General features: G+C 34.2%; 2 protein-coding genes across 2 annotated transcripts; one reads left to right on the top strand and one right to left on the bottom strand.

Annotated features, from left to right (window-relative positions):
• Window positions 1-118: 118 nt before the first annotated feature.
• On the top strand, window positions 119-5,012 carry LOC111712058 (protein fuzzy). Its single transcript, XM_023486567.1, has 9 exons — window positions 119-201; window positions 1,097-1,140; window positions 1,491-1,545; window positions 1,696-1,768; window positions 2,389-2,451; window positions 3,160-3,215; window positions 3,503-3,567; window positions 3,693-3,738; window positions 4,863-5,012. The coding sequence occupies exons 4-9, from the start codon at window positions 1,740-1,742 to the stop codon at window positions 4,979-4,981; spliced, it is 378 nt and encodes a 125-aa protein (XP_023342335.1). The 5' UTR covers window positions 119-201; window positions 1,097-1,140; window positions 1,491-1,545; window positions 1,696-1,739; the 3' UTR covers window positions 4,982-5,012.
• Window positions 5,013-18,332: 13,320 nt separating this feature from the next.
• LOC111712047 (kelch-like protein 12) lies at window positions 18,333-21,488 on the bottom strand. The gene is made up of 8 exons (XM_023486556.1): window positions 21,447-21,488; window positions 21,303-21,361; window positions 21,069-21,117; window positions 20,579-20,644; window positions 20,216-20,273; window positions 19,068-19,193; window positions 18,794-18,892; window positions 18,333-18,457 (listed from the first exon to the last, which is right to left on the bottom strand). Exons 2-8 carry the CDS (start codon window positions 21,357-21,359, stop codon window positions 18,337-18,339), a joined length of 576 nt encoding a protein of 191 aa, XP_023342324.1. The 5' UTR covers window positions 21,360-21,361; window positions 21,447-21,488; the 3' UTR covers window positions 18,333-18,336.
• Window positions 21,489-25,306: the final 3,818 nt, after the last annotated feature.

Raw genomic sequence — 25,306 nt, 5'->3', positions numbered from 1 at the left:
CAGTTTAGAAATCTGCAGAACATTCTACAGGTAATTTATTTCTACAGTTTAGAAATCTGAAGAACATTCTACAGGTAATTTATTTCTACAGTTTAGAAAATTATTATTATTTTTAAATTATTATAATTTTCAACTTTTAAACAAAGGTATCTGTGCTCTGTGGACCGCAACCTTTCCTACCCGAGATAGAAAGTATTTTAGGTATTCATCTAATCTCACTTACATATAAGTAACTAGGCTATTAGGGCGCTTCGCGGCCACTTGCATTATATCTTAGTATTTTGGCTTCATCTGTGAGCATCTTCTCTTTGCACAATATAAATCAATGGCCAAAAAATAGTTTGCGGATTTAATAATATTTTTGAAAGGATTTTCAATTTTTTTTGGAGACAACTTTTTGTAATTCAGAGCCAACATAAACCTTCCCTGGGGTCATGTGAGTTCCCCCACGAAATTTGGACCCGATTGGTTTAGCCGTTTTGGCATTTATTGGATACAAACGGACAAACAGACAAGCAAAATATATATAGATAAATAACTAAATGAATTTAAGAAATTATAAACTTTTTCTGAATAAACATGGTTTCACGCATATCTACTAATAAATTAACCTCTAGAAAAATCTTTTCTGATAAAACACATTGTCTTTTGTAATAAGAGTAATTTAGAAATGAGATCCAGCTTGATTTTTGTGTTAAAGGGACTAATTAAGCGTAATTTTAAGGGACACATCGTGCAAAGATGGCAATGTCCGATTTACAGTGGTACCCTTGAAAAATTTAAACCTTAATCAAATATAAAGTGTGAAAGAAACCGTCGTTTTTCTGACTCTAAAAGTGAGTTTCTCCGTTGCTTTTTATGAACAAGGCCGGAATGCGAAAGCCACTTTCGCAGAGAACCCGCAAATAAAAATAAGCAGTTTAAATAAACAAAAACATTGATACATAATTTATAATTTGATCAGAAAAAGGTTTCAAGGGTACCGTTGTAAATCGGGCATTGCCATCTTTGCATGGAAGGTCAGTTGAAATTATGCTTACAGTCCCTTTACGAAATATCTTTTTCTCGAAAATCTTAAATTTTTTCATGTTTTGAGGTAAATATTGGAAACCAGGGAACCATCTTCTTCAACCTCTTCAGGTAATTATAGCTTTCGTTAAGCTACTGGGTGTCCCACGACTGCCTTAAGGTCGTCTTAGAACTTTGAAATTATTTGCGGCATTCGTTCTTCAACCTATATTTACATGTATGAGCCTGGAAACATAAAACACAAATTCTTCTATTCCTGACTTTTCCAAAATGTGATCTGCTTTTTTTGTGCTGTCAATATTAGAACTCTAGAATTGTACTTCTAAAATTAGCTTTACGCATAAAATGCCGCAAATTATTCCCAAGATCAAAGACGACTATCAAGTTGTCTTGCCACTGTCATGTTTCGTTGAACACTCTATCATTCGGCTGCATCTATCTTATTTACGACAAATGTTTAGAATTCAATCCCCAGAGGACTTCCGTCAAGTCTTGAGATTGATAAAAGTGTACTAGGTAATTTTTAATAAATTTAAATAATATTTAATTAAGAATAATATTCTTATAGAACCAGAGATAAAAATTGTAAAATGAGTTAATTACTTATTCTGTCTTCGAGTATAGATTAAGCAATTTCTCCTTGACCAATAATTGTTTAAATTTCAGCTTTAATTCTTGTGAACACTGTTAAAAAGCGAATACTCTCGTCCATGTCACCGCAATATGGCAACCATGAAAGGTACGCTAAAATTATGAAAATACCTAAATTTACATTACATGCATTTAGGATCCTTGAAATGAAAATCTTAGCTTTTAAATAAAAAAAACTCGGGAAAGGAATTGAGTCTAAGCCACAAATCCCAATTTTCTAATACCTATATTTTTACAACCAAATGATGTAAACCTTTGATATTTCAAACTTATATTGTTTGATATAACAGACGTCATAGTTTGAAATATCTAAGGTCTATATCATTGGGTTGTTTAGATATAAAATTTAAAATTTAAATTTTGTGGGAAAAACTCAATTCCTTTCAAAGAGAGATCATCCAACATTTTTAATAACAGTAAGCTCATATGGGAACCAAATGTGAAGAAACTTATTTTATAAAAGTTTGAGAAATATACGTTTTGCGCAATATTGTTTATACACTTGATAACTCGTTTGTTGCCCAATTTAAAGACAACAAAGAAATTAATTTTAAAATTTCAACCTTAGATTATGTTATATTACAGAATTCAAAGTTTAAAATTTTCAAGGTCTACGACATTCGGTTGTATATAGAAATTAGAAATTAAGAGTTTGTGGAAAAGACTAAATTTCTTAACAAAATATCACAGCAAACATCTCATGTTCAGAGAAGCAAGAAATTCTACACTTACGCTTCCACGTCGTTTAGAAATCTGCAGAACATTCTACAGGTAATTTATTTCTACAGTTTAGAAATCTGCAGAACATTCTACAGGTAATTCATTTCTACAGTTTAGAAATCTGCAGAACATTCTACAGGTAATTTATTTCTACAGTTTAGAAGTCTGTAGAACATTCTACAGGTAATTTATTTCTACAGTTTAGAAATCTGCAGAACATTCTACAGGTAATTTATTTCTACAGTTTAGAAGTCTGTAGAACATTCTACAGGTAATTTATTTCTACAGTTTAGAAATCTGCAGAACATTCTACAGGTAATTTATTTCTACAGTTTAGAAATCTGAAGAACATGCCACATGTGATTTATTTCTACAGTTTAGAAATCTGCAGAACATTCTACAGGTAATTTTTGTCTACAGTATAGAAAACTGCTAAGCATTCTATAAGTAATTTAATTCTACAGTTTAAACATCTGCAAAACATTCTACCGGTAATTTATTTTTACAGTTTGGATGTCTTTAGAACATTCTACAGATCATTTTTTTCTACAGTTTAGAAGTCTGTAGAACATTCTTCAGTTGATTCATTTCTACAGTTACTTATTAAGATCGCGGCAGGCAGATCAAGAATCTTTTTTTTTGAGAATAGAACTAACGGAGCTTGAAGTCTGTTCTTTATAACTTAAATGGAATTAAAATCACTATTACAAATAAGAATTCTGTAGAATCTATACATATAATAATAATGATAATTTGTAGGTCTGTTGTCGGAATTATCTTACAATCCTCTGCTGAACCTACTCCACATACAACAGGTTTAGTACTTTAGTCAAAGGCGTTCGTTCTTAGGGGGGGGGGGGGCTATGGAGCTCAGTCCCCCACGGAACAGTAAAATCGTTGGTTTCCAGGAATTTGTTGGGCCCAAAATGGGTGCTGAGCCACCCTTAGATTATTTTTACCCCCCCCCCCGGGGAAAAATTCCTGAAAATAGCCATGATTTTAGTACTTTTTTTTTTAAAGAAAGACAAAAGTTAATGTATGTATTGTATACAGTATACATATGTCCAGCCTAAGAAGTGCAATTTAAAAAGTTTTTTTTTAGAGTCTGCTGGTTCATTAATACCTGATCATACCTCCCATACTACCCTTATTCATCCTGTGTTAGAGGTAAATATAATGTTCTAAGACAAATTAAAAAAAGATCAAAAGAAAATCAAAATGTAATAATGAAATGTTATAATAAGTCCTTCCTCATTTTCTTCACTGATTATAGTTTTATTTTTTTTTTTAAGACTTTCCAGTGCTCTGAATACCACAAATGCTACGCAGTCCAAACAGGTGAAGTCAATTCTTATATATAACTTTGCGTTCAGAGGTGAGATTTTAAAAGCTTAAACCCGAGTAAAACCCGGTCTTTGCGTCTGCTTAGACTCAAGTAAAGCTCAAGTGAAGACCCGGGTTTTGGATGGCCTTGAGTTTAGTAAAAACCAACCACCTTGGGTTTTTTTTCTCTTCGAGGCTCGGGTCTTCAGCAGCTGATGATAGTAAATTTCGAAAAAACTTTTATATTTTTTACATTTAAAATCTCGGGAATTATTTGTAGTGTCAAATTTTATCAAAGGTATGAAATAAACATACTATACAAATAATGTATCTACGTAAAGTTAGAATTTTCAAAATTTACATCTCCTCTTCACAGCTGATCTGCTAGTAATCTGTCTGCTACAGAGAGAAAGCTTTCTAATTGCAGTTTGTAATTGGTCGAATCAGAGCCAATCCTGACTTGGGTTCTATCTAAACCCAACTCTGGGTTTCACTCGGGGTTAAGCTTTTAATTCATCTCAGGGTGCGACCAATTTCACAGTGTAAATGTTACTTTCAAGTATCCATTTTTCCTTCTCAAAATTTCGCGGATTAAGATTGACGAATTACATTTTTATAATTCAATATTTCTTTTCGGACAAAATTATTTTGATTTGACCAGCCATACGACTTACCATGAGGTCAATGTCAGTAGTGGCAAAAAAAATCAAGATCATAATACATATTATAATATGATTACATTCTCATAAGAATATAATTGAATATATTATGGGTTTTTTTTCACAAAGTAAGACAAGGTTATATCAGTTTAATTTTCTCTGCATATAAAGGAATAGCAAATTTTCTGTATTTGACGTTTATTAGATACAAAGATGCAAGCCAAATTTAATAATAAACAGAAAAATATAACTTTTTAAAGTCCAATCAGCATAAGACGCAGCATTTGTGCAGTGTAAGACCAATATTACTAAATTAGTGATTTAATAAGTTTCTAGTGAAACTATTGGCTATGTAACAACATGAAACACACTTAAGTATTGATTAAATGTCGTTTTCCTATTCCATTGTTTTCTGGTTATCACTGTATATATATACATATATTAATAGATAGCAATCTTATAAATAAATTTCTTTTTAAGGACCCTATCAGCTCTTCACACTTTTCATATCAGCTGTTCCAAACCATTCAATAAGAGCTATCAGTAAACGAACTTTAGCAAGTATTATCAGAGACAAGCAGAGTAATGTTATCAAATAGTTTAGTTAAATAAACAGACAATATTATGAAATATGTTAATAATTTGTGAAAAATACATCTTGAATTTGTGTTTAAAAAAATAGACAACTGCAGCTTAAATGAGGCTGGCTTCATTGTATTTAAACCCTGGACCGAATTTGATTAATTTAAGCTGCCTATACCGCAGGTCCAAATTTGAATTACCGATTCAAATCCTTACTTAATATTTACCTTTGAATAAGGTGGTTCAAATTTGAACCGGCAGTAGGTTGTTCAGCGACGCAGCTCAAAATCAATAAATTCGGTCCCAGGACAACATAATTCTAGCTGGTGGGAAGGAAAAAAGTTCAATAACTCGTATGCATTAATCGTATTGCATAAAAACATTGCCGAATATAAAGTGTATGTGAACCCCGCTAGATGGCATGCGCGGGACCGAAGTATATTCTTCAATTCAATTTTTTCAACCCTCCCTAGCACTCAAACTATAAAAGTTATCGATCTATCTTTTTTTTTCAATGAGTTGGCCTCGAAAAGTTGTGATATGATCATGCATTTCAACCCTATACCTATTCTCTAAGGACTTTGTCTAGGTGGGGGGGGGGAGTGGGAAATCCCCCTTTCAGTCTATTCATAGATTCAGACCCCTAAGCCTTTATAGGGTTAAACAAAAAATGTTTGTCCTTCCTCCCAGGAAATATTTAACGGAAATACAAAAAGTTTATTTTATGTCTTTTTTCATATTTGATAAAGTTCCAACTTACTTTGAGTTTTGACTTTAACATTTATAAAGTTGGATCAAAGTTTTCAAACCTTATGTCTGAAATGCATGATGTCCATTATGATTTGTACCGTCAATATGTCAATGAGTTTTGCACGGAAATCAAGGTTGGTGTCTTTTTCTCATGAAAACATTTTAGCTTCTAAACTATTATTTTGTTTTAAAACTTATATTTATAATTTTAAGTAAGTTCAGAACATTTTCTACTATTTATTTAATATAATTCATATATAAATATATATATATATATATATATAAATATAAATATATAGAGAGAGACAAGGAACTATATACCAGGAACGCCAAACTCAGATTGTATACTGTACACTGTGGGACACAATTAAGTGTGCAGTCCTGTTAGACATTGAATTATGTCTACTGTCCCTTTTTGCATTGATTCCCATGGAATGAGAACTTGGTTTTACTTTTATTGAAACATCTGAATTTTACCATATAAAGTTTCCCTCTCCTGCCTTTAAAGCATATACTCGCAAGTAACAAATATTCTTGGGTTTTATAATCATTATTCATGTCTACGATAGCAATATATCTTATTATCCCACATAATTGATGTTTTGCCCCTGAACTCTTTATTTTGATCTCCTCCCACTGCAGTACACAGATTTGACGCATCAGATATGGCTGTTCCTGGTCTTTATATTTCTTGGAAAGAGATATATTTATATAATACTAGGCTTATAGGGCGCTTCGCGCCCATCTTCTATTTAAATTGTGAACATGTTCTTTTTGTTTACATTTTGAAACAAAGAAGACAAAATTTTTTGCAGATTTTTTAAACATAATTCACGGATTTTCAAGAATTTAAATTTTTTTACAAAATTAAAAACCTTTAAAACACATTTTTTTTATCATTCATAAACCTTCCCTGTGGTCACATGATGTCCCACAAAATTTTTTGGCCCGATCGGTTCAGCCGTTTTGACGTTTATTGGATACAAACAAACAAACAAACAAACAGACACCCAGACAATCCAAATTTATATATAGATATAAATATTACGAACTCACAGTTCAGAACAGTACATTACACGAAAAAACAACACAGTACAGAACAGTACAGTACACCATAGAACAGAGAGCAAAGAACAGTAAAGTTCACCATATTATATTAAACACAAAACAGTACAAAAGATTGCAATACACTTAAACAGTATAGCACACTACATAGTTGGTGAAAATGAATAAAATAAAATCTAAATCCTTCCAATTTATCAGTGGTCTGAGAGAATTAATAAAACCCATGTCTTGGTTTTATTTAAACCTCATGTTCAGCCAGATATCCTAGGAGAATTCCATATTTAACAATGAACATTGTATACAGAATATGTACTCTTGTTCAGCCAGATATCCTAGGAGAATTCCATAATTAACAATGAACATTGAATATAGAATATGTACTCTTGTTTGATGAAGCCTGAGATACGTCTGCCATATTTTCTAAAGAAATTTGTAAAGATAAAATATTACTAAATAAATAGGAAACATTTTCATGTAAAGCATTTTTATAGAACATCAAAAAGTGACAAAGTTTGTATTATTAAAAGAAAATTTTTGATCAGTGACCTTTATTGAGATGCTGGCAATTCATCTTACAGTAACCTCACAGGGTGTTTCAATTTTTTTTTTGAAATGAAATATAAAAATAATTGAGCTTAGATTAAAAATAAAATTTTAAAAATATTATGATTTGTTTTGATCCGATCTGGACTTTAAAAAAAGTAAAATAAAATTAATTTAAATCTTTAAAATACACCGTGACGGATAAAAAAAAAAGATAGCTCTTAAACAAAATAATAATATTGAACATTTTTTGGTGAATTCTTAAATTTCTTGTGAATTTTTTAAATTTTACAAAAGAGCTTAAAGTTTTTTTTTAACTGTTAAATTTTCAATTCTTACCTATTTGGAACTCTGGAAATGATTTTCAGCTGGGTATTTTTGACTTATAGATCTTTTTTTTTACATTTTTATTTTACTTTATTCTTCTTTATTCTCTGTTGTTGATTTATTACAACAATAATATAATCCATCTTGTAGAGTCCCTAGAGACCAATTGACATAATAAATTCTGATAAATTAGCTGTGTCATCCTTTCAATTTGAATAATAATTGGGGATGAATTTTTGTGGCAGACAAAAATCTTTAAATAATGAAATTACTTTTAGTCAGTGACAAAAAATCCGTTATTTGAGAAAGTAATGGATTTTTAATCACTGATATTTTGTCGTTAAATTTGATACTTTCTAATTCGTAAGCAAGGGACAAAAAGTCTGTAACTAAAGGATTATTTGTCCCAGACAATTAACATTGTGGTCTTAAGGAAACAGTGTAGAGTTCCTAGAGAGTATACAGCATTCATTCTTTTCTCATTTTTATTTTTAAATACAAGAAATTTATTTAAACTAAGGAATTCTTTATGGGCCCAATATTGTTGTGGTTTATTTAAAAAATAGCAAAAATTCTGTTGGAAAAGATTATAAATTCCAAATGTTCACAAACCAAAAAGAAGTTTGGTTGCCAACTAAGGAAAAAATAAATTGCATAAAAAATACTAAAAAGTTTTACAAACTTAATAAAGATGGATGCACAAAGCTGTATGAAGTTCATATTCTCCTGGTGAAAAATAAAGTAAATTAAAAAATAAAATATTTTGTGTAAAAATTATGTTAATTCAAAATTTTTAACCTACGTTTTATGAACTGATAATTTGTATGTTTGTTGATGTGTTAACGGCTGAACCGATCCTGCACACATGAATTCTAAAATAACCCAAAGAAAGGTTTTTAGAAGAGATTCAATAAAAAACTGTTTAATCTATTAAAAAAAATGTTAAAAGTTGCGAATTTCTTTAGTTTTTGATGCATTGAGTTCAAATTATGGCATGGAAAGCTGAGTCTAAATATATTTATGCATAAGTTTAAAAATTTCGTAAATATCAAACTTTAAATTCATTTAAAAATGATTTAACTGTCCTAATTTGAAGTTGGTTCTTCCATCTGTAGTTAATCTGATATATTATATATATATATCATTATATTTTTAATTTTAACTTGATATGTTTATCTATCTCCCATGTTATTGTAATGAAAAATATTTTGTATACAGAAAATATTGAATGATTATAGGATATATCAGAAGCAGAGTTCAGGACAGATTCAAAGGCTGCATTATTTATCTATCTCTCTGTCTATTTAAATCTTATAATCCAAGACTGTCTGAAATCCCCGCTTATAATCAACAGTATTTACTTCATGCACCAGACCATAAGTATCCGTTCTAATACCGGGTTACCCACAGAGGATGAGACTGTAAAGACGACCCACAACTCTGAACATACGACAATTTGAAGCTTGTTGAGTTTTAGTTTCTGCATTTAATTAAGTATTTTGATGGTTTAATAAATGATAAAGCAAAGAATTCAGCCAGTTTTTGCCCTGCAAGTATCCCCAAATACAAGAAAACGGACTAAACAAATACAGTACAATTGTCTCTGAAGTCTCATCCTTTGTGGGTAACCCTGTATATCAAAGATTATACTGCTCGAGGTAAGTTTGCCGGCTGTACACTAAATTCTAGTTACATTCAACTGAATATTTGTTACATTCATTAACAAAAAACGAAGCAAGCAGAAACCTGCTAACATTTATTACCGCGATCAACTTTTGCGTCATGATCGGTACTTACTTCAATTAGTATAAAAAATGGAGTAAGTGGCAAGTAGAATTCACTAATTTTTGATCTACATTAAGTCTCATTAAGTGACACTTTTTCAAATATTCTTATGTAATAATTTACATTCTTCTTTTTCTATCATTCAACACCAATATCAAGTAGATAGATTTTTTAATGATTTTTTATCAAACCATAGATAACATAATACACTGAATTTGTTATGTTTCAAAGTGTGGTATTTAAAACTTGAAACTTCTGTACTCTATTCCTTTTCATTTTATTCAGAACAATTAATAAGAACTTGCTGCATTAAATCCAATTTATTTTTAGAAAAGGCAATATTTTAAATCAAATTATTAATTTAAGTTACAATAGAATGAACATACATCTCTGTATCAATTACAAGTAATTGATACAGAGGCATGTTCAGCATGTGAATATTGCAGAGGTTCCTCCCTCCACTCTTCTCCATTTAGAATTTCCAGGCTGTCTACACCTCCACCTCCATACCCTCCAAATACTACCAGGTTGTTGTCCAGCACCTCCATTGTTAGATGCCCTCTCTCCCTGGTCAGCTTAGGCCCACTCCTCCAGGTGTCTGTGAAAGAATTAAATATTTCTACAACATCTAGAACTCCAGCATTGACTCCTCCAGCTGTCCAATATGATTTTTTCATAAATGCAATTCATCACAAAGGAACAGAGTTTTAGCAACAACCCCAATTTTTCTAATCCCCATTTCTTTGCAACCTGCAGATGGTTTAAACATTTGATTCTCAAAATTGGACGATTTTATCTTACAGAATTTATTATTTTAAGTATTAAAGGTCTATGACATTGGGTTGCAAAGATATATGAATTATAAATTGAGAGTTAGTGGCAAAAATAAATTCCTTTAATAGCAAAAAAAAGGTTTTTTATTTAGAAAGCACCAGACAAAGAGTATGATTGTAAGATATCTAGATGCTATATACTGCAATGATAACTCAACTCAAAGTCTTATTCAGAATCTTACCGACTCTCTCTCTCTAGCCAAAACTCTAGGCTCTAGGTACGTCCATGTAAACCAACAAGTAGTACTCAACTAATTTATTTTATATACAGGTGAAATTAAACTGACTGTGCTGGGCAGTAGGGGTCAACATGAAATATGATAAGATAGATAAACGAACATAGATAAATCAGAAATTACTAGCATGGTTACATAATTAATTACAAATACCACGGGCAGAAGTGATGAGAGTATAGTCTACGAAGCTGACTATCTCTCATTAAATTTGTCATCAACATCATCATCCAGCATAACCTATAATGCCATGTCGATCCCTGGAGACGCATCTAACGTTCGGTCCTCTCGCCTCCGCATGTTGCAGTAGGTCACCTTCCATTGATATAGCATTTTTTCGATGTACTGAAACTAGTCTGGTATCTCTGATATTTGGAACATAGCACTCCCTTATCCTAAGGACTCCTTGGTTTCTTGTTGTTAGGTTACGCTCAATTTTATTGGAAGAAAACGATTCTTCCCCTGACATCCGGTAGTTGTGCATCCTGGGTTGGAGTATGCCGATTGTTATATACCTCTGATGAGATGATTGGCTCCAATCTTTAACACCCTCCGTAACTGTGAGGGAGAGGAACATAAATAGTAGCATTACTCCTATACGAACCAGAGAGCTACCCCATGCCCTGTTGCGCCTCCTTGTATCCCTTATTGACTGACTAACAGTATCTGATGTAGAATTTGAACTGGCCGCAAGTATCTCGGCGCTAAACCCTGCCGAGGTATCACTGAACCGGCCCGCGCTGTTGCTACTAGGGCCCGGTATCAAGACTGGATGCACTGTCCCGGCCGTGTTTTGGGTCGTGGCCCGCTTGCCCTGTTCTGCAGCCGCAACAGGTATTACATGTACCGGCATGGTCGGGGTCTGGCTATGTTCTACTGTGCTGACGTCATCTCCCTGCTCCCTCCTGATTGGTTCAATCATGGCGGTCTCTCTCTTACATCCGCAGCTGACCAATAAACAGTTCACCGCTCTTTTACATCTCTTTGATTGGTCCTCAAGATCCCAGCTGTTATCATACTCTTCATAACTAATAGGCTCAATGTCTTGTAAACCACGCTTTATCCCTTCTCTTCTTCTCAATTTTGCGTTAACGAGATTCTCCACGTGCTCCCATTGCCCCCTCTTGACCCCTGCACCCTTCTCCTGCATATCTACACGTTTTCTTCTATCACGTTTTCTTGAGTTTCGGTCAGCAGGGTCGGCTCCTCTGTATTTTCCATTCTGATATCAGACTGGTGCTCCGCCCCTCTCTCTTCCCCTCCTTGCATTTCCACCTCTCTGTCCAAGTCTAGAAGGGGGGGGGGCTACCCCCTGGCCTCTTCACAATTAGATGTGATCTGTGTCTCGTGGTCAGTCTGTCTGACCTCCTGTGGTTCTGTCTGACCTGCATTGTCCCTCTTTTCTCCTGGGTCTCGTTCTCTTCTGTCCAGCTGTCTCTCTTGTATCTTGATTTCTTCTGTTATCAGTCTCTTTAACTCCAAGTTAGGAATTTCTGTAATTTCATCCCCTCCTTGAAAAGAGGGGTGGGGAGGGTCACTGGGGAAACCATGCACATTGTTCTCCCCTCGAAACTCTTTGAGAATGTCTATGCTAACGATTCTTGGTTTCCCTTGCTCGAACACAGCAATCACCTCCGCCAGTGCTGGGGCCATTAACCTGATTATCTTGTAGGGCCCAGCCCAATATGACCTGAGTTTATCACAGCTGCCTGGAACTATTCTAGGGTCAAAGATCCATACCCACTGACCTATGTTGAAGTGGTTCAGGATTGGCTTGTAGTATTGAGCATTTCTTTGTACTGTCTGTTGTTGTTTTTCTCTCATTCCAGCATAGGCAGTTTGGAACCTCTCTTGTATAGTCTCTGTCCAGGCAGTTACATCTTTCTCCACATCTGCTTTGGGAATGGGGTACACCCAATGGATAGGAACTATGGCTTCCCTTCCAAAGGTTGCAAAGAACAGAGTCTGGCCTGTACTTCTATGCACCGTAGGGTTGTAGGCCAGACAAGCCGCCTTTACCCCTAGGTCCCATTCATTTTGCATCTCCCTGCCCATGGTTCTCAGAATACCCACTATTGTTCTATGCCATCTTTCCACTATGTTAGAGAAGGGGTTATATGGGGGGGTTCTTGTATGCAAAATCTTTAATTCACTGAATAGTTCAATCCATAACTTGTTGACAAATTCAGCTCCGTTATCGGAGTGAATTTGGTTTGGCAGACCGAAAATGCTGAAATGCTCCCTTATCAATACTCTAGCCACAGTGCCTGCCTCCTTGTTGCAAATAGGATAAGCACTAGCAAATCTTGTGAATCCATCCTGTACCGTCAGCATGTAACAGTTCTTTCTCACAGTTTCCGACATTTAAACTAAATCTATGAATACTTTCTCTCCTACATTTCCCACTGTACTAGGCACATGAGGCCCTCTCTTGTTTTGAATACTCCTTTCCTTAGTTAAACAGTTGTTACACCGATCTACTAGTCTACGGATTTTCTCCCGTGCAGACATTGCAAAGAATGTTCTCTGAAACTTATCTAACGTTCCAGCCACGCCCCTATGTCCTCCAGCCACGCCCTCATGACAAATCTTGAACACTTCCTCTAACTTCACCACTGGTACACAAACATGTAGGGCATCATATGGCTTAGCTGGATCAGTGTGACGGTTATAACATAGGATTCCATTATGCATTACAAACAGAGTAGGATTGAATATCTGCCTCACTGATATCACTTCCTGTATTCCTCCCCTCACTTCCTGCATCTTGGGTATCTTGCCATCCACTATCCACTTAATCACTTCCTTCCAGACTGCATCCTCTTCCTGTAACTTCCTTAATTCATTTCCTTCTATTATCTCAAATCTAGTCTCGTTGCTCAGGTTGTGAATAGCGGGCGGATATCTGGCAAACGTCCGCCTCGATTTTCCTATCTCCACAGGGTTTCCTTCTATTTCCCATGCAAAGGTTATCTTCATTTCTCCCACTTCGTTAGCTTCCTGATATTCTTCGTTTTCTTCTGCTGTTGGCTCATCTAAATGTTTGGCTCTGGACAAGGCATCTGCATTAATGTTCTCACTTCCTTTCTGATGTATCACAACAAACTCAAACTGAGCCAGTTCCGCGTACCAAGTTCACAATATACTTCAAACTAGCAGTATCTGTGTACTTCAGAATATGTTCCCACTTCTTCATACACTTCACCAGGGCGAGTAGCTCTCCCTTGGCGCTGGAGTAATGTCTCTCTTAACGGTTACATTTACGCCCCCAACAGCCTAGAAAATGTTCCACCCCCTCTTGTTTCTGTGACAAAACCCCTGCAATGTTTAAAGACAACCAGTCCGTAGTAAGAATAAAGGTTCATCAGAATCAAAATCTGGATAAGCTTGTATCCGCCCTGCCGAAAACTCCGCCTTCAACTCCAGGAAATTCTTCTCCATGATCTTCGGTCCATTCAAATTTCTCCGCCTTCTTCAGACTATTTATCCTGTTGGTCAAAGCCGAATACTTCCCCTGTAATAACCCGTGAACCCAAGAAATGACAAGATTTCCTTACAACTAGTGGGACGTGGCCAGCTCTGTATATCCTTCACATATTGTTCTAACATCTGTACTCCGCCCTGGCTCACTTTATGTCATCAGTATTCGGTTTCTGTCTGAAATATCTTCGTCTTCTTGGGTTGAATTTTGATCCCTGCCTTCCTATGAGCCTCTACAATGCTCTTCAGGTGCTTCAAGTGATCCCAGGTGTCCATGGAGTAAACAAGGATGTCGTCGAGGTAGGATAACCAGTACTCCACAGATAAATGTGCCAGGGCTAGGTGCAACATCCGGCTATAAACGCTTCCGGCATTTGACAGTCCAAAGGGCATCCTTATATAACGAAAGGTGCTGAAAGGACTAATAAAAGCTTTACAATCCCTGCTCCCCTCTTCTATCTGTATAGCGTGATATGCCCAGCAGGCGTCTATTGAAGTGAAGATTTTTGCACCCTTCAACTTTTGTAGTTTTTCCTGAATATTCATCAGAGGATAAGCATCCTTGATTGTGACATCATTAAGCTGCCTCAGTTCGGTCACCCATCTTGTCCTTCCATCCTTTTTCTTCACCGGAACTAGTGGCGATGCCCAGGGACTGTATGCAGGTTCTATAATCCCCAGTTGGATCCACTCATCCAATTGTTCCTTCAAGTTTGCACGCTGATCTGGGTTCAATGGCCTCACCTTAGATCTCTTAGGTACTGCCCCTGGTTGTAGTTCTATCCTCAGCTCCAATAAATCTGTTTTACCATAATGATTTTGGTGAAGAGCCAACGTAGAAAAGTTCTCCAGAAAGAGTTTGATTACTTCCTCTTTCAACTTTGCATCCCGGTTCAAAATCTCGTTCTCATCTATCTTGAAACTATCCTTGATAAACTTTCTCCTACTCTCTTCTGTTGGGAAATCAGATTCGTGCAGAGAATTAAGTGATTCCTGTGAATTGCACACTTCCTCTTCATCTAAATCCTGTGCCGTACTTCCCCTTAACTCTTCTTTAATCCAGGCCTGTTTATCTATGCACATACTATGTATAGTGCCCAGCTTCTGTCCTACGCACAACTCTACACACTCTTCTGCATGGTTCTCCATGTATACTGCTTGTACACTTCCTGACAGGTCATACGCATTCTCCGGAAGTAACACTTTTCTCCCCTTCTCCTGATTTTCTACAGGCAATGATTCTACTACCCCAGCACCCTTCCAGTTCCCTTCTGTTCTCACCTTAACTAGTTTCGCACTTCCTGCAGGGATATTTACCTTCTCCGCAGACCATAACTTCCTCTCTACCACTTCCTCCATGTTACTAAGGTTGTTTACTTCCGGTTCCCTTCTCTCTGCTTTCCACACCGTGGGAATTACTTGCGCATACTTCTTTGCTTCCTTATCTACCCTTCTGCCTTTAATCATGAAAGGGAAAGGTTTACCATCAGCACTGCACAGCCTCATTAGCCTTTCTTGTCCCTTACTTCCGGTTACTAGTTTCACTTCCTTCTCAGTACAGGATATAGACACTTCCTGCTGGCGAAAAAACTCGATAGCAAAATTCACATTATGATTTAGGCCTTCTATCACGATCGGTTCTACCTCAAATCTACAGTCTAGACCATCCAAGTAGAACTTAATCCTTTCTCCTTTCCCTAATACTCTCAACCCTTTCCCACCTTTCTCTGCCGTGTGTACTCTAGTGTTACCTTCCTCTAACATTTTCCCCACTATCATCTCCCAGAATTCACTTGACACTAAAGTACCTTTCACTAAATTGCCTGTATCTACTAAGGCTAACCCGTATATATCTCGTTTAAATAACTTAAATTTCACATACAAGGTTTTACGGTTGTTTTTCTCAACTAAATTAACATTGTTCAGATGTGTGAGAATATTCTTTTCCCACTCTTTTAGTTTGAAATCTGTATGTCCGTTAGGTCTCAAACTACCTCTCACTTCCGGGTTAAAACCATTAGATATTTCCCCAACCTTGTCTATATTATCTAATACTTCCGTTCTAACTCTATCACTCTTCACTTCCGGTATTAATTCACACAAATCAAGGACATTTGGATTAACAGAAAAGTTTATTAAACAATTATTATTTACATTCACATCATTATTTTCTGTAATCATAGGAGCTGACGACCGTCCATCATCGCAACTCCCTAGGGAAAAACCGCTTCTGGAACCAGTTTCTTCAGAACTTCCTGCATCACTGCCATAGATTTGGCCATATCCGCCATCTGTCCGCCTCCATATCCATCGTTCCCTCTCCTTCCTTGGTTTCTACGTTCTCCTCTGCATTCCCTGGCAATATGGCCCTCTTTCCCACAATTATAACATGAAATTGATGGGCAGGAATTATCACTCCGAGGGTTTCCCCCCAGGTTTCCTGTGGGGGTTTTTCTTCTTCCATTCTTCGAACTTCCTGCAGTCTCTCTTCTGATGACCGGTTTTCTTGCAAAAATAACACGCCTCTCCACTCTGCAGAGCATTCACCCCACCCTCGACATCAAACTCCTCCACATCCGACACGTCCTCCACCAGCCCTGGCATGGCGTTGACGTCCATGGGTACCTGCCCTGTCTTCAACATCTCGTTGGCCTTAGTCATCTCACTCCTATCATACCCATAGGTACTATGTAAGCCTGACATATCTTGTGCTGGAGCCCTTGGGTCCATATTATAAGTCCTCAGGTTTACCAGTTGGTGGTCCAGAACTGCTTTAATCTCCCATTCATGTTTAATCTCTTTAGGCATAAATTTCAGGCACGTTTTCCTCAGTTCAGCGTTATACAGTCCTAACAGCATACTAGTCTTGAATTCCACAAGACTCCTCTGGGCTGGGGGGTATGCTTGCACGAATAACCTTAGCTTGTCTGTGTAGTACTGCCTAGCATCTTCGTTTCTCGCCTGTCTCCGCTGCATATACTCCATCTTCCTGCCTTCCTCATCCTTCTCATGAGTAAACTTTTTTAGTAATTCCTGAAAGAATTCACCAATCTCGTAATTGTCAAAAGCTAATCCATCAGGTTTCAACAATACTACCTCAGACTGTGCTTTTCCCGTTATACAGTCTAACAGCATCCTCTTTATGGTATCATTAGGGATCGTTTCACATTCGTTTCTTGACAGATGCTTCTCTAATTCGCCACACCAGTCAAACACTTTGGCAGGGTTACCATCATAGGTTGGAGCTGTACAGCTAAAATTCAACATCCTCTTCTTATACTCCGCCTCCGCCTTGCTCAGATCTCTCAACGTCGGCCTATCTCCTTTGCCAGCTGCCTTCTCCGCTCTCAGATAAGTCAAGTAAACTTCTTGAGCATCTTCCACCTTAGGGCGTTCTAGTATTGCCACTATTCTTCCGATAGAATCTTGGGTCTGGTGTAGCTGACTCCTGCCAAGTCTGAGCGAATGATTTCTCCTTATCTTTCTGTTCTATACTCGCCAATTTATCCTTAGTCTCCGCCAACTGTGCTTGTAGCATCTGAAACTGTTGCCTCATCTCCCCCAGGCCATCTATCGCTGGGTAAGATGGTCCCTCCATCTCTACTTCCGATTCCGAATCACTGGGTAAACTTGGGTATCCCTGAAAGGTAGCCACTGTATTTCCTGTAGCCCCACTTGACCCTCTCACAGGCAAATCCTCTCCTGTCTACACTTCTCTGGCTAATCCGTTAAACCAGGTTCTCACTTTACTTTTCTTCCGAAATACTTTTGGAGTCTCTGGCATCTAGATTTAGGTTATATTATAATCCCACCGCTGCCACCACTTTTGTAAGATATCTAGATGCTATATACTGCAATGATAACTCAACTCAAAGTCTTATTCAGAATCTAACCGACTCTCTCTCTCTAGCCAAAACTCTAGGCTCTAGGTACGTCCGTGTAAACCAACAAGTAGTACTCAACTAATTTACTTTATATAACGGTGAAATTAAACTGACCGTACTGGCCAGTAGGGGTCAACATGAAATATGATAAGATAGATAAACGAACATAGATAAATCAGAAATTACTAGCATGGTTACATAATTCATTACATGATTATGAAATTAAAAATTTTAAAAGATTAATTTATTTTTATTATTATTAAGATTATGAATTGTTGATAACATTAGATTTGAATATTTAAATTAATTAAATGCATTTGTATATTTTTGTATATTCATTGTAAGTATTTGTGAGAAGTATTTTCAAACTTATCATCAATTTAAGAATGATGCTATTAATATTAGAAAAAATCATGAAAAATATAAATAGAACATATTTAAATGTTTCAGTCTTCAGATATATTTAGAAAGATTACCTTGCAGTTGGCATTGATGGAAGCTCTGCAATGAATCCCTCTTCAATACTGTAGACTTCAACAAGAGATAAGTAGTTGTATACAGATTCTCCTCCAAGCAGCATCACTTGACTCACACTAGAATATAAATGTTAAGAAATATAAAAAATAATTAAAAATTCTGGCAGTTTTATTTTTGATGATATTATCATATGATTATGTTCAATTGTGCCAACTTTAGATGTAAGATATCTTTAACAGTTTGTTCTTTTAAAAGGGGAATTTAGCAAACTTGAACAATGTTTGTAATAAATATATAAGTAGATACATCTTACTAGATTTATTTTTGAAAACCTGGTGGCAAATATTTGACAACAGCATATATTCTGTATAAGAATTCATCTTATTTCATCATTATTGATTAATTATATGTGTGCACTTGCCATGATTAATAGATAAAAATAAAGTGTATACCCGATAGGAACAGCACAGTGACTAGATCTTGCAGATGTTAATTCATAGTTTTGAAGCTTCCAGGAGGATCCATCAAACACCTCCACAGTAGCAGTCCTCCTAGTAAACAAATATATAATTTTAAATGATACAGGTGAAGGGGTTTGATTGAAGTATTCCAGTTTGTAAGAATGTTTATATAATAATTCAATATTTTAATTTAGAAATATCCATGTTCTTAATAGCAAAGAACGAAAAGGGTTATGAAACAAATAAAAATAAACATAGAACATACTCCTGTGAATCATATCCTCCTGCAGCAAGTATCTTGTCTCCTAGTGTAGTCAGGGTAAAGTATCCTCTAGCCACATTCATACTTGCAAACTCTATCCAGCCCATTCCCTCATTCTTGTAACAGTTGCTAAACAAAAATATTCAATTTCAACTTTTATTTAGTGAATTTTCATCTTTTTAATACATATAATTTATATTCTGTATTATATTATTGTTTGATTTATTAGTTTTCACTAGTTCACTATATTCTACATGCGCCATTCTATAGGTATAGGTTTGCAACATTTAGGAGTTTAACACACTTTATTTTTATTACAATGTGTTTAAATCCCCTCTCCCTCCATCACTATTTTATTTTGTATTGAATGTATTTATTCAATTAAAAAAATTTAATTAATTTCTTTTAGGAATTGCTGTAGCTCTTAAAAAAAACTAGCAGAATATACTAAAAAGTTAAAATGCTCCAATCTTAGTGTAAAAAACACAAAGAAAGGTTTATTGCATCAAAGAATAATAGTTGCATTTAAATGAATTGAGTCTTTGCTACAAACTCTGATTTTCCAATCTTATAAACTATGAATTCTGTTACCTCAAATAGTGTAAGTTTACACCATTATCTGGCAAAGTTATAAGGATTATAAAATTGTGTCAAAGACTTAGTTTTTATGAACGGTTTCAGTAAAATAACTAATTTCTGCACTTATGTCTAGTTATTCTTTATCAAAAGAACTTATAGATTACTTGTCAAAAACTTAAATTTTCTAATCCCAATATCTTTGAATCTGATGGTGTAAACCATTGATATATTAAACTTACAACAATTTCATCTAATAGTATTCATAGTAATAAAAATGTCTAAGGTCAACAAAATCAGGTTGACCTGAGACATTTTATAAAAGATTAGAAGGTGTTAAGTTACTTTGTTTACAGTGATTATTTCTAAAATATAAAACCTAAATGTTCAAGAATTTCCAATATAAAATGTCTAAATTATATCATATTTAATCATCTGTTTTAATAGGGAAACTTTGAATATGAATTTAGCACTGAATAATCATTAAGTAATAGATTGGCTTAAATATTAGTAAATCCTATTCTAGTATTTAATGTAATTAAACGTTATGTATCAACTCCTAAGTTGCATATCACCATAAAGCTAGATCATTTCCCCCGCAGTAAACAATCTGTCCATTCAGAACTGCAGCTCCTAGGATATATTAATATAATTAACTAAAAATACACCTTTATTAAAACCAATATATTATACAAAATATATACATTTATTTTCTTATGTTCTTATGTTCTCATAGTTAGAAAATAAATTATATTTTGTTGTATTAATCATAAGAATTCCATATTGTAAGATACATTAATCTATAATTCTGTGATAAATTAAAATTGTGTATTTAAATTTGATTTTCTCGTTGTAAACCACATTATATTATTTATGCTTGTTTTTAACTTTATTTGAATTCTAAGCTCAAGATATATTCTTTACAAAAGAATGTTAACCTAGTCCCCATAGTCCACCAATATCTCCTATTGCCACATCACAGGGATATGATTCAGTTTTCCCATCTATATAAACATAATTTTAATATGATTCATTAATGTTTCTGTCTAACTGAAATATTTAAGAAAATATTTTTAAAAAATTATTTGAGAACATAAAAACTTTCATATTATAATTATATTATATCATATATTCTAGTTAATTTAAAAATGTATTTTAAAAATTAATTTACTACTAAAATTAGATTTTTTAATTTAAAAGTTGAAGGTTTCCAAGGAAAATAAGTCTATGTTGATTTTTTTTTATATAAATCATAATATTTGTTAAACAATAATTTGATTCAATATTGATAATTTAATTTATATGTTTGAAAATAAAACAATGTTAAATGTTAATGTTTATATAGATTTAATGAACAAATATATGTGTTCTACAGAAGTGTATATTTTGGTTTCTTTATTGTATAAGAATAAAATAAGAAAAACTTACCATAGCCACCTCCTAGAAGTACAGCAGTTGTTTCTGCAGAAACAAATCCCTACAATAAATACCAATATAAACATAATGACAAATAAAACCTAGCTTATAACTACAAATATGAAAATAGAAAGAAAGCTGTAAGATTAATTATTAAGTGAAATCGTTTTCACATTTTCATTAAATAAAGCATACTGATTTGCCTTTAAATAGCAGGATAGGGTTTGAATGGATATATAAACTTACCTTGCTACAGGAGGCCAGATATCCAGCAAAAAGAATAGATACAATCGAAAGAATCATACCTGAAAGAAACAAATGTTGTTTAGTAAAATGATTCATAACTGTTTTCTTGATTGCTTAAATTAAATTGATAAATGAATATTTTACCTTATATTTTTTTCTGAGTTTAGCAGTAAAGTTTTAAACTTTATAAAGCACTAATAAATTCATAAACTTATTCATTCTTTTATACTGTTCAAACCTTAGATAATGCTTGTAAGTAAACATGGACTTTAAACTCTGGATTCCAGAAACACAAAAACCTCATTTTCTAAAAAGTGTACAAAGTACTATGTACAGAGAACAACAAACACACGTACAATGTAAAATTACACATTATAAAAAAGACAAAAGGTATGGTACATTCCAGTTCATTTCATGAACCTGGCCGAATTTCAACTAGCCAAGGCAAGCAGTACTGTACAAATAAAGACTTTATGAGGCAAAACTGGACTGTACACCAAATGAATGATTCCCTTCTAGTAAAATTTATGTGAAGAAGAAACTCAAATATATGCGACACTACTAGTATGATTGTTATACCTCGTAGATCCTTTTCTTGCTATGAATGTACACAAACTTTGATAGCAAATTTATCCAATTTCATATTAGAAATTTTAAACATTTTTTCTCTCAAAAGCTTATTTAAAGGGAGTGTTCGCGAAAAATGATAGGGGGTATAGGCTTTATGCGATAAAAAAGCGCTTTTGATCGCTACTAATCTTACTTCTATCTGTTGCGTCTATAAGGAGAAAATTGATAAAAACGTCTCATACCGAAGAGCGTAGCGCCCATACAAATTGAGGAAGTTGGAACATACGACTTAGACCGAAAAAAAATCAAAATAATGTACAGCGTACAGTGTACAGCGTACAGTGTACAGCGTACAGAGTACAGCACAAAGAGTACAGCATAGAGAGTAAAGCATACAGAATCCATCGTACAGAATACAGCGAACAGAGTGAAGCTTACATTTTACATAGTACTGAGTACAGAGTACAGTGTACAGAGTAGAGTTTACAGAGTAGAGAGCACAGTGTACAGCATACAGTGTACAGCATGCAGTGTGCGGTGTACAGTGTACAGCGTACAGTTTACAGCGTACAGTGTACAGCGTGCAGTCTACAGACTACACTGTACAGCATACAGTGTACATCATGCAGTGTAAAGCGTACAGTGTACAGAGTATACAGTGTAAAGAGTACAGCATACAGAGTACAGCATGCAGCTTACAGTGTACAGTGTACAGTGTACAGCTTACAGTGTACAGTGTACAGTGTACAGTGTACAGTGTACAATGCCAGTTTTAAATAATATAAATATATAATTTCTAAAGAACGTCTACCTACGTCCTACAATCTATATGTAGGGGATGAGCATGCATTTTTAAAAATGATCGGGAAAACGAAATTTCGTTTTGGATTTTTCAAAACAAACATTCGTTTAAAAAAAAGAATTGTTCAAACTTTGCGAAGTGTTAGTTTTAAGCTTTTGAAAACAAAAAACGAAACGAAAGGACAAAACTTTTCGTTTTTGTAAAAAGTTTTATTTTTTAAAAACTATCGTTTTCAAGAATGATCATTTCGTTTTCAGATTGTTTTTCTTTATAAACGAATCGAACGTTTTTCAAAAAAGTCAAAACTGTCCATCCCTAGCATACATATTTCTAATAACATACATTAATTGTTGAAAGTTCGAGCTTACAAATTTGTGATCACATTTTTTTGTGCACCCCCCTAAAAAAACCGGTATTATAAGAAAAAATAAAGTTTAAAATCTATATTTATCTACCTGAAGGCTGACTATTAGTCATCTGACCATAATTATCAATCATTTTAAATAAAACCCAGCGAAAAAAATATTATAAATAAGATTAAGGCACAAGGAAGAATTTGAGAAATAATCTTAAAATGGACAAATTGTGACATTGTCGATTGATAAGAAAAGTAACAAATCTGAGCTGAAAACTATAGAATGATGGATATCAAGATTAATGCATAAACTTCTGGTTTTACTAAACCCAAGATTATTTTAAAATGCATATCCAAGAAAGAAGTTAAAAATTTAACCAATCAGCGTATCATGTTAAGATGTACTCTTTAACTTTTAAAAAACCGGTTTTGATTTCTGGTGTTGATGGTGTCATATCATTGAACTAAACATCGATTGAACGAACGTAAGTTTTGGATTAATGTTTATTAAGACAAATGTTAAAAATGACAATAGTCCTAAGTTATGTTTTTGAATAATTTCATATTAAAATGATTAAATTTATATTTGTTTAAATGCTCTAAAAGCCGGCATGTGCACAGCTGGCTTTAATTCAATCGGATATTAGTCTGATCGATATAGCATATTGTATCTGTAATTGTTATCAAACATAACTTTTATACAGTAGAGATATCCAAAAGAGGATTAAGAATAAAATCAAAAGTATGTGCATTGGATACTTAGATTAAGCGATCGTGATTAAGGAAATCTCATTCTAAAGTTTTCAGCTCTGAATATTATGTAAGTTTACTGCTTAATATATTAGACCCTGCCAATTTTCTAGGTTTTTTATTTTGCACTTTTCGCTTGGTATCTGTAAAAAAAATAGTTTAGTTAAATTTGAACATGAATAATTCATTCTTTCCAGTAAAAACATTCTTTTCTCTTAACCCTATTCCTGCTGGGGGGGGGGGGTAATTTGACCCCCTCCTGTATTTTTTTTACATAACTCAAAAAGTATTGGTCTGAGGCTGTTGAAATTTTCTGACTTTTCTTNTTTTAAAAATCCTCCCTTAATTAAAGTTAGAGGTTTAATTTTTACTTTTTAATAATCCTCCCTTAATTAAAGTTAGAGGTTTAATTTTTACTTTTTAATAATCCTCCCTTAATTAAAGTTAGAGGTTTAATTTTTACTTTTTAATAATCCTCCCTTAATTAAAGTTAGCAGTTTAATTTTTACATTTTAAAAATCCTCCCTTAATTAAAGTTAGGGGTTTAATTTTTACTTTTTAATAATCCTCCCTTAATTAAAGTTAGAGGTTAAATTTTTACTTTTTAATAATCCTCCCTTAATTAAAGTTAGAGGTTTAATTTTTACATTTTAAAAATCCTCCCTTAATTAAAGTTAGGGGTTTAATTTTTACTTTTTAATAATCCTGATACTACCTATCCAATTCTTTATCGATCTAGGAGACAGAAAGAGAGGGAGTTAAAGCGTAACTACAACCAAGTTTCTTACTCAACCAAATCTAAGTTAAAGGGGAAATAGACCATAAAGTACAACTACTAGGATCAGCTAAAACCTAAGCAGAGGTGCCTCTTGATATCTCAAAGGAAATTCTACTTGGAAATAAATCAACAAAACCAGAATTTCAAATATCCGTTCCCATGCAAATATTATTTTGAAATAGCAAATCTTGCGGAACTTTCGTTGGTCACTGGTTAATCAATTATAAAAGATATAAGTCTTATAAATGACAGATGCTCGCCATAAAGAGGAGCAAGTTAAATTGCAGGGAAAAACTCTGGAGTAGAGATGGAGCTAGAAATCAAACTTGACCAGGGATTAAAGAGACAGGAGACAAAATTAGAATCTCAACCGAAACTCAACTCTAAGGCAACTTTGCTAACTCTTTTACTTTCAACCGTTCACAATAAAACTAACTCGACCGCCACGCTAAAGAAACCGTTCCAAACTGGTTTATTAACGATAAGTAATCTTACTAGGAAACCTGGAGTTAAGGTAAGGATGGAGTTGACCCGGAGATAGGATGAGAACACTAGGGTTAGATCAACACTACAGATTTCAATCAAGGAATACTATTCTAAGCAGTGCAGTTTAATTTAATCTCAACGTTAGTTTCAACGATCTAAGATCTCAATCTTATCTATATATGGTTTTAGTGTCTAGTTTTCTATCTTCCTAACTTTCTAACTTCTCTAACTTACTTATTGGTTATCCTAACAACTGAAGTTTA

This window comes from Eurytemora carolleeae, unplaced genomic scaffold (assembly GCF_000591075.1).
Source record: "Eurytemora carolleeae unplaced genomic scaffold, Eaff_2.0 scaffold1088, whole genome shotgun sequence".
Classification (NCBI taxonomy): Eukaryota; Metazoa; Arthropoda; class Copepoda; order Calanoida; family Temoridae; genus Eurytemora; species Eurytemora carolleeae.
This window is presented reverse-complemented; position numbering and strand designations above follow the sequence as displayed.